General features: G+C 37.3%; 1 protein-coding gene across 2 annotated transcripts in view; it reads right to left on the minus strand.

Annotated features, from left to right (window-relative positions):
- Window positions 1–13027, minus strand: part of LOC133539608 (threonine--tRNA ligase 1, cytoplasmic-like) — a 159486-nt gene that overhangs the window by 69218 nt on the left and 77241 nt on the right. Inside the window, exons 2-3 of one of the 2 annotated variants that reach the window (XM_061881650.1) lie at window positions 7223–7401; window positions 7038–7152 (exon numbers count right to left, since the gene is read on the minus strand). In XM_061881650.1, coding sequence (XP_061737634.1) covers window positions 7038–7152; window positions 7223–7401 — 294 coding nt within the window. Of the gene's footprint in view, window positions 1–7037; window positions 7153–7221; window positions 7402–13027 lie in introns of those variants that run through there. The other variant, XR_009803447.1, reaches the window with a different exon arrangement.

A 13027-nucleotide genomic window follows, 5' to 3' on the forward strand; every position in this document is an offset into this window, starting at 1 on the left:
GAGGCCATTAAGAGGACTTTTTTTATTAGTCTAAATCAGGGGTGCCCACACTTTTTCTGCAGGCGAGCTACTTTTCAATGGACCAACTCGAGGGGATCTACCTCATTTCTATATATCATTTATATTTATTTATTTATGAAAGAGACATTTTTGTAAACAAGTTCAATGTGTTTAATGATAATACAAGCATGTGTAACACATATAGATGTCTTTCTTTCACAAAGACAAGAATATAAGTTGGTGTATTACCTGATTCTGATGACTTGCATTGATTGGAATCAGACAGTAATGATGATAACGCCCACATTTTCAAATGGAGGAGAAAAAAAGTTGTCCTTTCTGTACAATACCACATGAAAGTGGTTGGTTTTTGGCATCTAATTCATCCAGCTTCCATACACTTTACAAGAAAAACATTGGCGGCAAATTCCGTAGCTTGCTTGATTGACATTCACGGCACCCGAGGGTCTTGTGAGATGACGCTGGCTGCTGCCAGTTCATTATTATGAAAAAATGACAGAGAGGAAGGCGAGAAACACTTTTTATTTCAACAGACTTCCGTCAAAACTCTAAAGGCCGACTGCACATTTCCTATCTTCACAATAAAAGCCCTGCTTCATGCTGCCTGCGCTAACAAAATAAGAGTCTCGGAAAGCTGGCGCGCACAAGTGATGTGCACGCCAGCTTTCTGAGGGATCGCTTGTGCACGCCAGTTTTCCGAGACTCTGTATTTAGTTAGCGCAGACAGCATGAAGCAGGGCTTTTATTGTGAAGATAGGAAATGTGCAGTCGGCCTTTAGAGTTTTGACGGAAGGTACGGCGCGAGAGTCTGTTGAAATAAAAAGTGTTTCTCGCCTTCCTCTCGGTCATATTTTCATAATAATGATCTTGCAGCAGCCAGCGTCATCTCACAAGACCCTCCGGTACCGTGAATGTCATTTAAGTGACGTCTTGGTGAAGATTGATGATCACTCATTTTTAGGTCTATTTTTTTTAAAAGCCTGGCTGGAGATCGACTGACACACCCCCCGCGGTCGACTGGTAGCTCGCGATCGACGTAATGGGCACCCCTGGTCTAAATGCTGGAAATATTTTACTAATATATTTTAGAGCAGGGGTCACCCACGCCAGGTCGCCCATAAGGACCAGATGAGTCGCCCGCTGGCCTGTTCTAAAAATAGCTCAAATAGCAGCACTTACCAGTGAGCTGCCTCTATTTTTTTATTTTATTTATTTACTAGCAAGCTGGTCTCGCTTTGCTCGACATTTTTAATTCTAAGAGATACAAAACTCAAATAGAGCTTGAAAATCCAAGAAAATATTTTAAAGACTTGGTCTTCACTTGTTTAAATAAATTCATTTAATTTTTTACTTTGCTTCTTATAACTTTCAGAAAGACAATTTTAGAGAAAAAATACACCTTAAAAATGATTTTAGGATTTTTAAACACATATACCTTTTTACCTTTTACATTTCTTCCTCTTCTTTCCTGACAATTTAAATCGATGTTCAAGTATTTTTTTATTTTTTTTATTGTAAAAAATAATAAATACATTTTAATTTAATTCTTCATTTTAGCTTTTGTTTTTTCGACAAACAATATTTGTGAAATATTTCTTTGAACTTATGATTAAAATTCAAAAAAGTTATCCTGGCAAATCTAGAAAATCTGTAGAATTAAATTTAAATCTCATTTCAAAGTCTTTGGAATTTCTTTTAAAATTTTTGTTCGGGTAAATCTAGAAGAAATAATGATTTATCTTTGTTAGAAATATAGCTTGGTCCAATTTGTTATATATTCTAACAAAATGCAGATTGGATTTTAACCTATTTAAAACATGTCATCAAAATTCTAAAATTAATCTTAATCAGGAAAAATTACTAATGATGTTAAAGAAATTATTTTAAATTTTTTCAAAAAGATTCTAATTAGCTAGTTTTTCTCTTCTTTTTTCAGTTGAATTTTAGTGAGTCAAAATTGAAGATAAACTATGTTTCAAAATTAAATTTTCATTTTTTTCCTGTTTTCTCTTCTTTCAAACCCTTCAATTAAGTGTTTTTTTCATCATTTATTCTCTTAAAAAAAAACTTCCGTAAAAAGAAAAAAAATAGACGGAATGACAGACAGAAATACCCATTTTTTTTATATTTATAGATTTATTTATTAAAGGTAAATTGAGCAAATTGGCTATTTCTGGCAATTTATTTAAGTGTGTATCAAACTGGTAGCCCTTCGCATTGATTAGTACCCAAGAAGTAGCTCTTGGTTTCAAAAAGGTTGGTGACCCCTATTTTATAGTATTCCTCACAGCAATGCGGTCTCCTTGTTTATGTGCATGGCAGCGACATCTGGTGGTCATAACGGTAATAACAGGATGCTTGAGAAGTCACAATTTGGTAGAAAAAGGAAGAACAGAAAAGTGCATTTTGCAGGTCCAGGTGAAGTTATTGGTAGATTAAAAATTACATTATGAAAAACAATGAAATAATCTTATATTGGTCCTTTGGTTATGAAACAATATTATTACATTTCATTGTGTGGATCACATAAGCCAGGGGTGTCCAAAGTGAAAGAGAAGCAAGGAACAAAAATACTATTGCAAAAAAAAAAAAAAAAAAAAACATAAAAAGGTGGAATAAAAAAGCATACAGGTAAAATGTGCACTGTTGACTCTAATAACACAAAGCTGCAATGCAGGCTGTTTTTTCTCTCTTAAACTGTCATTACTCAAAAAATAATGACTCAAAATCAATTTTGTTATGAATTTTGACCTACGAACCCTTTTTCCATATGAGTTTGGGAATTGTGTTGGATGTAAATATAAATGGAATACAGTGATTTGCAAATAATTTTCAACCCATATTCAATTGAATGCACGACAAAGACAAGATATTTGATGTTCAAATAATAATTAACTTAAAATGTCATGGCAGCAACACGTGCCAAAGTAGTTGGGAAAGGGCATGTTCACCACTGTGTTACATCCCCTTTTCTTTTAACAACACTCAATAAACGTTTGGGAACTGAGGAAACTAATTGTTGAAGCTTTGAAAGTGGAATTCTTTCCCATTCTTGTTTTATGTAGAGCTTCAGTCGTTCAACAAGACAAGTTGTCTTGCATGTTCACTATTTTCTTTAAGGACAAACTGGCAATAAGACACATATGTTTAGTGTACCCTAAGATTTTTTTTTTGTTAAAATAAAGTCAATGAGGACATTTTTTGTGGTCCCCTTTATTTAGAAAAGTACCGGTACCAAAATATTGGTATCGGGACAACACTAATACACACACACACACACCGCGCACCCACCGGTAGAAATGTAGATCGGCGCCTATGTATATATATCCATCCATTTCCTACCGCTTGTCCCGTTCGGGGTAGCTGGAGCCTATCTCAGCTGCATTCGGGCGGAAGGCGGTGTACACCCTGGACAAGTCGCCACCTCATCACAGGGCCAACATTTATTGATATATATATTTTTTCATCGATGTCAAGAATTGTTAGAAATAAATCTCGATTCATTCTAAAAAAAATTATTTTTTTTGACACCCTATAAAACAGTGGTTCTCAAACTTTTTTTGTCATCCCCCACTTTGGACAAGGGGGAGTTTTCAAGCCCCACCTGCCCCCATCGCCCCAACAGAACGCTAATGCCAAGCTTAACATTTTCAAAATGAATGAACATCAAGTAACATTCAAGTTGTATACATTCAAACTCAATAACATCAAGTTCAATAATAAATAAAATAACTGTGCAGCTGTGGTATAACTTGCATCAAGCTCAATAATAAATAAAATAACTACTTAGGCAGTTTTCTTTGAAAGAAATCAAGTGGCTTATTGATGTGATTGGGGTGTGTGGTCTCGAGGTGTCTCTTTAATTTGTTGGGTCTGCTGCTAGCGGTTTTAGACACAGAACACATAGGGGTCTCTCCTCTGCCCCCACCACCGTTGCCGTGAATCCAAGAGCAAGATACCCTTCATCATATTTTCTTTTCGGTTGGCTTTTTGGTTGATTAAGCCCGTCAGATTTTGTTTCTCTGCAGGTCCTGGCTCTGGCTCGAAGACCTTTGAGGTGCGAGTCACAAATGTATCCATTTTATGTAATTGTGGTTCCGCTTAGCCCGCCCCCATTAGTTACTGTTGCTATGTCTGTGAAACTTTCGCTCCTACCTAGAAATTTAAAGCCCAGAGCAAAAATAAGTAATTTACATTTATTTATACAGCTGATTTTACAGACAGAATCACAAAGTGATTTACAGTGTGTATAGAAAATGAAATCATAGTAAAAAAAAAAAAAATCTAATCAGGGAGGAGACCCTGCCCCAAGTGGAGGAGTTCAAGTACCTAGGAGTCTTGTTCACGAGTGGGGGAAGAGTGGATCGTGAGATCGACAGGCGGATCGGTGCGGCGTCTTCAGTAATGCGGACGTTGTATCGATCCGTTGTGGTGAAGAAGGAGCTGAGCCGGAAGGCAAAGCTCTCAATTTACCGGTCGATCTACGTTCCCATCCTCACCTATGGTCATGAGCTTTGGGTCATGACCGAAAGGATAAGATCACGGGTACAAGCGGCCCAAATGAGTTTGGGTCTCTCCCTTAGAGATAGGGTGAGAAGCTCTGCCATCCGGGAGGAACTCAAAGTAAAGCCGCTGCTCCTCCACATGGAGAGGAGCCAGATGAGGTGGTTCGGGCATCTGGTCAGGATGCCACCCGAACGCCTCCCTAGGGAGGTGTTTAGGGCACGTCCAACCGGTAGGAGGCCACGGGGAAGACCCAGGACACGTTGGGAAGACTATGTCTCCCGGCTGGCCTGGGAACGCCTCGGGATCCCCCGGGAAGAGCTAGACGAAGTGGCTGGGGAGAGGGAAGTCTGGGCTTCCCTGCTTAGGCTGTTGCCCCCGCGACCCGACCTTGGATAAGCGGAAGATGATGGATGGATGGATGGATGGAATATAACAAAAAATTAAAGTGAAATTTCCTCCCGTTCCTCGCGCCCCACCACACTTTGAGAAACGTTGCTATAAAATATTGCACGACCAGCAAGTGATGTGATTCAAGGACAACTTTAAAACAAATGTGTACATCAGTGGTGGGGGGGAAATTGTGGAATTCTCTTTACAATGAGATAAAAGACTGTAAAAATATATTCCAATTGAAAAAAATATATAAAGATAGAACAATAAGATCATAAGGACAGCCATAAGTGTTTACATTTTGCTTTTTAATTATTACTTTACTTATTTTTTTGTCTGGTCTTATATTTGCTTTGTATCATTCCGTGAGGTGTATATTATTATTTTCTCTCTTTGGTTTATACTTTATGAAGTTTTGCACTTGTTGTGTTTTTTGATTCTTTCATTACATTTGGATGTATTTGTTGGTTTAAAGCAGGGGTCACCAACACCAGGTAGCCCGTAAGGACCAGATGAGTCGCCCGCTGGCCTGTTCTAAAAATAGCTCAAATAGCAGCACTTACCAGTGAGCTGCCTCTATTTTTTAAATTTTATTTATTTACTAGCAAGCTGGACTCGCTCTGCGCAACATTTTTAATTCTAAGAGAGACAAAACTCAAATAGAATTTGAAAATCCAAGAAAATATTTTAAAGACTTGGTCTTCACTTGTTTAAATAAATTCATTTATTTTTTTACTTTGCTTCTTATAACTTTCAGAAAGACAATTTTAGAGAAAAAATGCAACCTTAAAAAAGATTTTAAGATTTTTAAACACATATACCTTTTGACTTCTTTCCTCTTCTTTCCTGACAATTTAAATCAATGTTCAAGTATTTTTTTTATTGTAAATAATAATAAACACATTTTAATTTAAGTCTTCATTTTAGCTTCGGTTTTTTCGACACGGAATATTTGTGAAATATTTCTTCAAACTTATGATTAAAATTTAAAAACATTATTCTGGCAAATATGCAAAATCTGTAGAATCAAATTTAAATCTGACTTCAAAGTCTTTTGAATTTCTTTTAAAGATTTTGTTCTGGAAAATCTAGAAGAAATAATGATTTGTCTTTGTTAGAAATATAGCTTGGTCAAATTTGTTATATATTCTAACAAGGTGCAGATTGGATTTTAACCTATTTAAAACATGTCACCAAAATTCTAAAATTAATCTTAATCAGGAAAAATGACTAATGATGTTCCATAAATTATTTTTTTTATTTTTTTCGGCTGAATTTTGAAGTCGAAATTGAAGATAAACTATGTTTCAAAATGTAATTTTCATTTTTTTTCGCGTTTTCTTCTCTTTTAAACCGTTCAATTAAGTGTTATTTTCATCATTTATTCTCTACAAAAAACCTGTAAAAGGAAGAAAATGTACGACGGAATGACAGACCGAAATACCCATTTTTTTTATATGTATAGATTTATTTATTAAAGGTAAATTGAGAAAATTGGCTATTTCTGGCAATTTATTTAAGTGTGTATCAAACTGGTAGCCCTTTCGCATTAATCAGCACCCAAGAAGTAGCTCTTGGTTTCAAAAAGGTTGGTGACCCCTGCTTTAAATGACATCCATAAAGTAAGACTATGTATTATGTCAAAGGGGGCAGGAAACTAGAAGCTCGGTTGGTAGAGTGGCCGTGCCAGCAATTTGAGGGTTGCAGGTTCGATTCCCGCTTCCGCCATCCTAGTCACTGCCGTTGTGTCCTTGGGCAAGACACTTTACCCACCTGCTCCCAGTGCCACCCACACTCGTTTAAATGTAACTTCGATATTGGGTTTCACTATGTAAAGCGCTTTGAGTCACTAGAGAAAAGCGCTATATAAATATAATTCACTTCACAATTCACTTCACTTCATCCTGCTCCTTCTCAGACATTGTTGTGTGAATTTAAAATTGTATAATTGAGGTATAATTGTCTATCGATCAAAGATGCACATCAATGAAGGGGATAAATAAAAATGAATGAAAAAAAAATTATAATCTTCGCACATCTGGGACTGATGAGGTCGTGCGACATGCCACCCTTAGTTTGGACACCCCTGGATGAGCGCTAGGACCAAAATCCAGCTTTACCTGCGTGCCTTCAGGTGTGTCAAACCCAAGAAGCTGTAGTTCACAGTCAGCCTCCAGGGGGCGCCCAAGGTCCCAAAGCTCCCCATTCACCTTACTCACCAAGGCCCTTTTCTTCCTGCGAGGACATAAATGTCACAGCACTGTTACGATAAAAGACGACATTGTTGGCCATCTTGGGAATTTACCCAATGCTCTGAGCGACCGAGAGCGGCGTGGTGACCCCGGCTGCTCCCTTCACCACCTGGCTGTCACCGACCCGGATGCTGAGGGGCTTTTCCAACGGTTCAGCTCTCCTTTTGTCGTCGTTCTTTCTCTCCCGAAGAGACTCAAAGTGTTGGAGTTGCTCCAGCAAGGCCGGGCACGCCTGTCAACAGACACACAGAGGAGGGTTAGGAAAGAAACGTACTAAAGTGCTGTGCACAATAACCACCGTACTACACTAACTGACATGACAATTAAGATTGCAGAGCTCCAGTTGCTACACGTGAAACTACAAATTGTGAGGATTTAAAGACCTATTTCTACTTAGCATTCCTGCGAGAGGAGGGGCTTGCTACAATTTAGCATGAACGACCGGAGTAGCAAAACACCACCACCTTTGCTTTAACCCACACAATCAAGGACTTTGCGAGTAAACATTTGGGATAAAAACGGAAGAAATCAAAGATGTTTCCCGACAGAACCACAAGGCGAAATGATCCAGTACACAACTCACAAAATGTCAGGGATATACACAACTTTCAGAGTAAATCTGAAATGCACTATGAGCCCATTGCACCATGCAGAAAAAAAAAATCAACAAGAAAATGTAGAGACAAGGACAAAACGCTGAAATAATCATAATAAGATATGTCTTAAAACAGGGGTGCCCAAACTTCTTCTGCAGGCGAGCTACTTTTCAATTGACCAACTCGAGGGGATCTACCTCATTTATATTTATTTATTTGTGAAAGAGACATTTTTGTAAACAAGTTCAATGTGTTTAATGATAATACAAGCATGTGTAACACATATAGATGTCTTTCTTTCACAAAGACAAGAATATAAGTTGGTGTATTACCTGATTCTGATGACTTGCATTGATTGGAATCAGACAGTAATGATAACGCCCACATTTTCAAATGGAGGAGAAAAAAAAGTTGTCCTTTCTGTACAATACCACATGAAAGTGGTTGGTTTTTGGCATCTAATTCATCCAGCTTCCATACACTTTACAAGAAAAACATTGGCGGCAAATTCCGTAGCTTGCTTGATTGACATTCACGGCACCCGAGGGTCTTGTGAGATGACGCTGGCTGCTGCCAGTTCATTATTATGAAAAAATGACAGAGAGGAAGGCGAGAAACACTTTTTATTTCAACAGACTTTCGCGCCGTCCCTTCCGTCAAAACTCTAAAGGCCGACTGCACATTTCCTATCTTCACAATAAAAGCCCTGCTTCATGCTGCCTGCGCTAACAAAATAAGAGTCTCGGAAAGCTGGCGTGCACAAGTGATGTGCACGCCAGCTTTCTGAGGGATCGCTTGTGCACGCCAGTTTTCCGAGACTCTGTATTTAGTTAGCGCAGGCAGCATGAAGCAGGGCTTTTATTGTGAAGATAGGAAATGTGCAGTCGGCCTTTAGAGTTTTGACGGAAGGTACGGCGCGAGAGTCTGTTGAAATAAAAAGTGTTTCTCGCCTTCCTCTCGGTCATATTTTCATAATAATGATCTTGCAGCAGCCAGCGTCATCTCACAAGACCCTCCGGTACCGTGAATGTCATTTAAGTGACGTCTTGGTGAAGATTGATGATCACTCATTTTTAGGTCTATTTTTTTTAAAAGCCTGGCTGGCGATCGACTGACACACCCCCCGCGGTCGACTGGTAGCTCGCGATCGACGTAATGGGCACCCCTGTCTTAAAATATGTGGAACTTGTAGTGCCATTTTTCTGCTAGTTTGATGTGGACATCTACCCCAGCAGGCACAAGACATTGATACAACGGTGGTTATGCGTACATGTCCTTTAAAACTGATTTGGAAACATCCATTGATCCGTCCATTTTCTACCGCTGGTCCCTCTCAGGGTCTTGGGGGTGGCTGGAGCCTATCCCAGCTGCATTTGGGCGCAAGGCGGGGTACTTTGAAACAACGTTGCAAAACCGTTGTATTTTTAAATTGAGACAACTTTAAAGTCCAACGCTGGATCCACATTGTTGGTTGGGAAATTACCAAAATTCCACGGGGAAATCAACTTTAGAACCTGACATTGAATAAACGATGTCAAAAAGAACGTTGTAATTGGTTGGGAAATGACCAAATATCAATGGTCAAATCAACAACAAAACCTGACAATGACTAAACGTTGTCAAAAGCATGTTGTTTGAACGTTGTATTTGTGTTGGTTGGGTTATAGTCAAATAAATCAATGGTCAAATCAACATCAGAATGCAACATTGATTAAACGTCGTCAAAAAGCGTGTTGTTTCAACGTTGTATTTGTGTTGTATAATGTTAGTTGGGAAATGACCAAAATTCAAAGGTCAAATCAACGCCAGAACTCAACGTTGATTAAACGTTGTCAAAAAGCATGTTGTTTCAACGTTAGGTTTGTGTTATAAAATATTGGCTGGGAAATGACCAAATTTCAATGGTCAAATCAACCTGACATTGTATAAAAGTCATCAAAAAGCATGTTTCAACGTTGTATTTGTATTGAACATTATTGGTTGAGAAATGGTCAAATCAATGACAGAACCAGACATTGATTAAACGTCGTCAAAAAGAATGTTGTTTCAACAATGTATTCATGTTGTACATTATTGGTTGGAATATGGTCAAATCAACGACAAAACTCGACATTGATTAAACATTAAAAAAAAATGTTTTAACGTTGTATCCGTGTTGTACATAATAGTTGGGAAATGGTCAAATTTAATGACAGAACCAGACATTGATTAAACGGCAAAATCAATGCTGTTTCAACGTTGTATTTGTGTTGTACATTATTGGTTGGGAAATGGTCAAATCAACGAAAGAACCCGACATTGATTAAACATTGTCAAAAAGCATGTTGTTTCAACGTATTTGTGCTGTAGAATAATGGTTGGGAAATGACCAAAATTCAATGGTCAAATCAACGACAGAAGCCAAGATTGATTAAATGTCAAAACGAATGTTATTTCAACGTTATGTTTGAGCTGCACAATGTCAGGGCCTCATTCAACAAGTTCTTAACGTAGTTTCAATGTCTTGTGCCTGCTCTGAATGAGGTTGAAATAAACAACTTGTAAAAGTTAGAGTGTATTTTAGCTTAATTCGAAATCTAACACCCTTCACTTTTTGTAAACAATGTTTACATCTGAGTCACGATTTTTATTAATTAAATCGATTTATAGTTTTTAAAATAGTTTTGTGTATATAATTATATATAATCCCTACAAGCCTGCGGGGAAACCTGCAAATCAAGCTTGTAGGGATGATACCGCTTTTGTGTTTTTTCCTGACCTAACATAGCTATATTCCACTCTACCCCGGTATTGAGCACAGATAAACCACAAAAACCTTGACATTATTTATATATACAGTAAAAGTATATATATATATATATATATACACACACACTCACACACATCTACATACATATATACATACACACACACACATACATACACACATCTACATACATATATACATACACACACACACACACACACACATACATATATATATATACATATATATATATATATATATATACATATATATATATACATATATATATATACACATATATATATACACATATATACATATACATATATACATATATATATATACATATATACATATATACATATACATATATACATATATACACATATATACATATATATATATATACATATATACACATATATACATATATATATATATACATATATACACATATATACATATATATATATATACATATATACACATATATACATATATATATATACATATATACATATATATATACACATATATAGATATAGATATACATATACATATATACATATATATATATATATATATACACATATATATATATATACACATATATATATATATACACATATATATATATACACACATATATATATACACATATATATATACACATATATATATACACATATATATACATATATATATACACACATATACATATATATATATGTACATATATATATATACACACACATATACATATATATATATATATAGTGGGCAGATTGGAATATACGTACGTTAGGTCAGGAAAAAGCACAAATCCACATCATCCCTACAAGCCTGTTACGCAGGTTTCCATGCAGGCTTGTAGGGATGATATAGCCTCTGTGTTTTTTCCTGACTTATTTATATATATATATATATATATATATATATATATATATATATATATATTGGAATCAATTTTTTAAAATATGTTATATTTCCATGCAACCAGAAGGAGCTTTTCTAACCTGTGAACAGTTTCATTAGTCGTAACAAAAACAATGTGAGAATTGGTTTGAATCCAGAATCGGGTTGTATCCAGAATCGATTCTGAATCGAATCATCACCCCGGGAATTGGAATGGGATCAAATCGTAAAGTGCCCAAAGATTCAAACCCCAACTGGAATGTGAAACAAATTCACAGATGGGAAAAGAGCATTGAAATAGTTTAGATGAGATCAAATTAATGAATCATCTGTAAACGTGGAGTATTTTAGCTGCATCCGAAATCTACCACTCCTCACTTTTTGTAGATCGTAATGGTGGGCCAGTCGGTTAATAACAGGGATTCTCAAAAATTATTTATTCAGATTTTAAATAATTTCATTCAGAAATGAATCAATTTTTGGATTAAAAACATTGACCAAGGAGCTGGTCATTGACTTTGGGAGGAGGTCAAGTCCACAGTCACAACCTATTGTGATCGAGGGAGTTGAGGTACAGACCGTGGATTCATTCAAGTACTCGGGGTTTGGGTGGACAATAAGCTGGACCAACAGTACAAGAAAGGACAGAGCAGGCTGTAGTTCCTCAGGAGACTCCACTCCTTCAACATTTGTAGAAAAATCCTGTGGATGTACTACCAGTCTGTGGTTGCCAGTGTAGTGTGCTGGGGGGGGCAGTACATCTAAGAAGGACAGCTCCAGACTTGAGAAACTGATCAGGCGGGCCGGTTCTACAATGGGAATGAAACTGGACTCACTGGTGACGGTGGCAGAGAAGAGGACTGTTGACAAACTAGTGAGCATCCTGGATGATGCCAGTCACCCTCTGCATAGCGTTATCAGTAGCCAGAGGAGCCTGTTCAGTTCTAGACTGCTTCATCCCAAGTGCAGGACTAATAGACTCAAAAACTCCTTTGTCCCACACGCCATTAGACTGTACAACTCCTCTCTGGGGCGGGGGCCAGGGGGTACTAGGATGACAGGGGATGCAAAACATTAACAGTGCAATACGTTTTCATGACATGGTCACTACTGCCTACTTTGTCTTGTTATATTCTTATTTTACTGTTATATTGTTATTCCCATTGTTGCTTTTTATTTTTTATTCTTATTGTAATATTTCTCTATTTTGTTTCCATTTAAACCCCCAATATTTACTTTTATTTAAATTGATCTCAACTCTGTACACTGCTGCTGGAATCTTAATTTTCCTGAAGGAATCAATAAAGTACTATCTATCTATCTATTAAACATCCATTCATTTCCTACCGCTTGTCCCTTTTGGGGTGGCAGGGGGTGCTGGAGCCTATCTCAGCTGCATTCGGGCGGAGGGCGGGGAACACCCTGGACAAGTCGCCACCTCATCGCAAGGCCAACACAGATAGACAGACAACATTCACACACTAGGGCCAATTTAGTGTTGCCGATCAACCTATCCCCAGGTGCATGTTTTTGGTGTTGGGAAGAAGCCGGAGAACCCGCAGGGAACCCACGCAGTCACGGGGAGAACATGCGAACTCCAC

The sequence above is a fragment of the Nerophis ophidion genome, linkage group LG21, assembly GCF_033978795.1.
Source record: "Nerophis ophidion isolate RoL-2023_Sa linkage group LG21, RoL_Noph_v1.0, whole genome shotgun sequence".
Taxonomy (NCBI): Eukaryota; Metazoa; Chordata; class Actinopteri; order Syngnathiformes; family Syngnathidae; genus Nerophis; species Nerophis ophidion.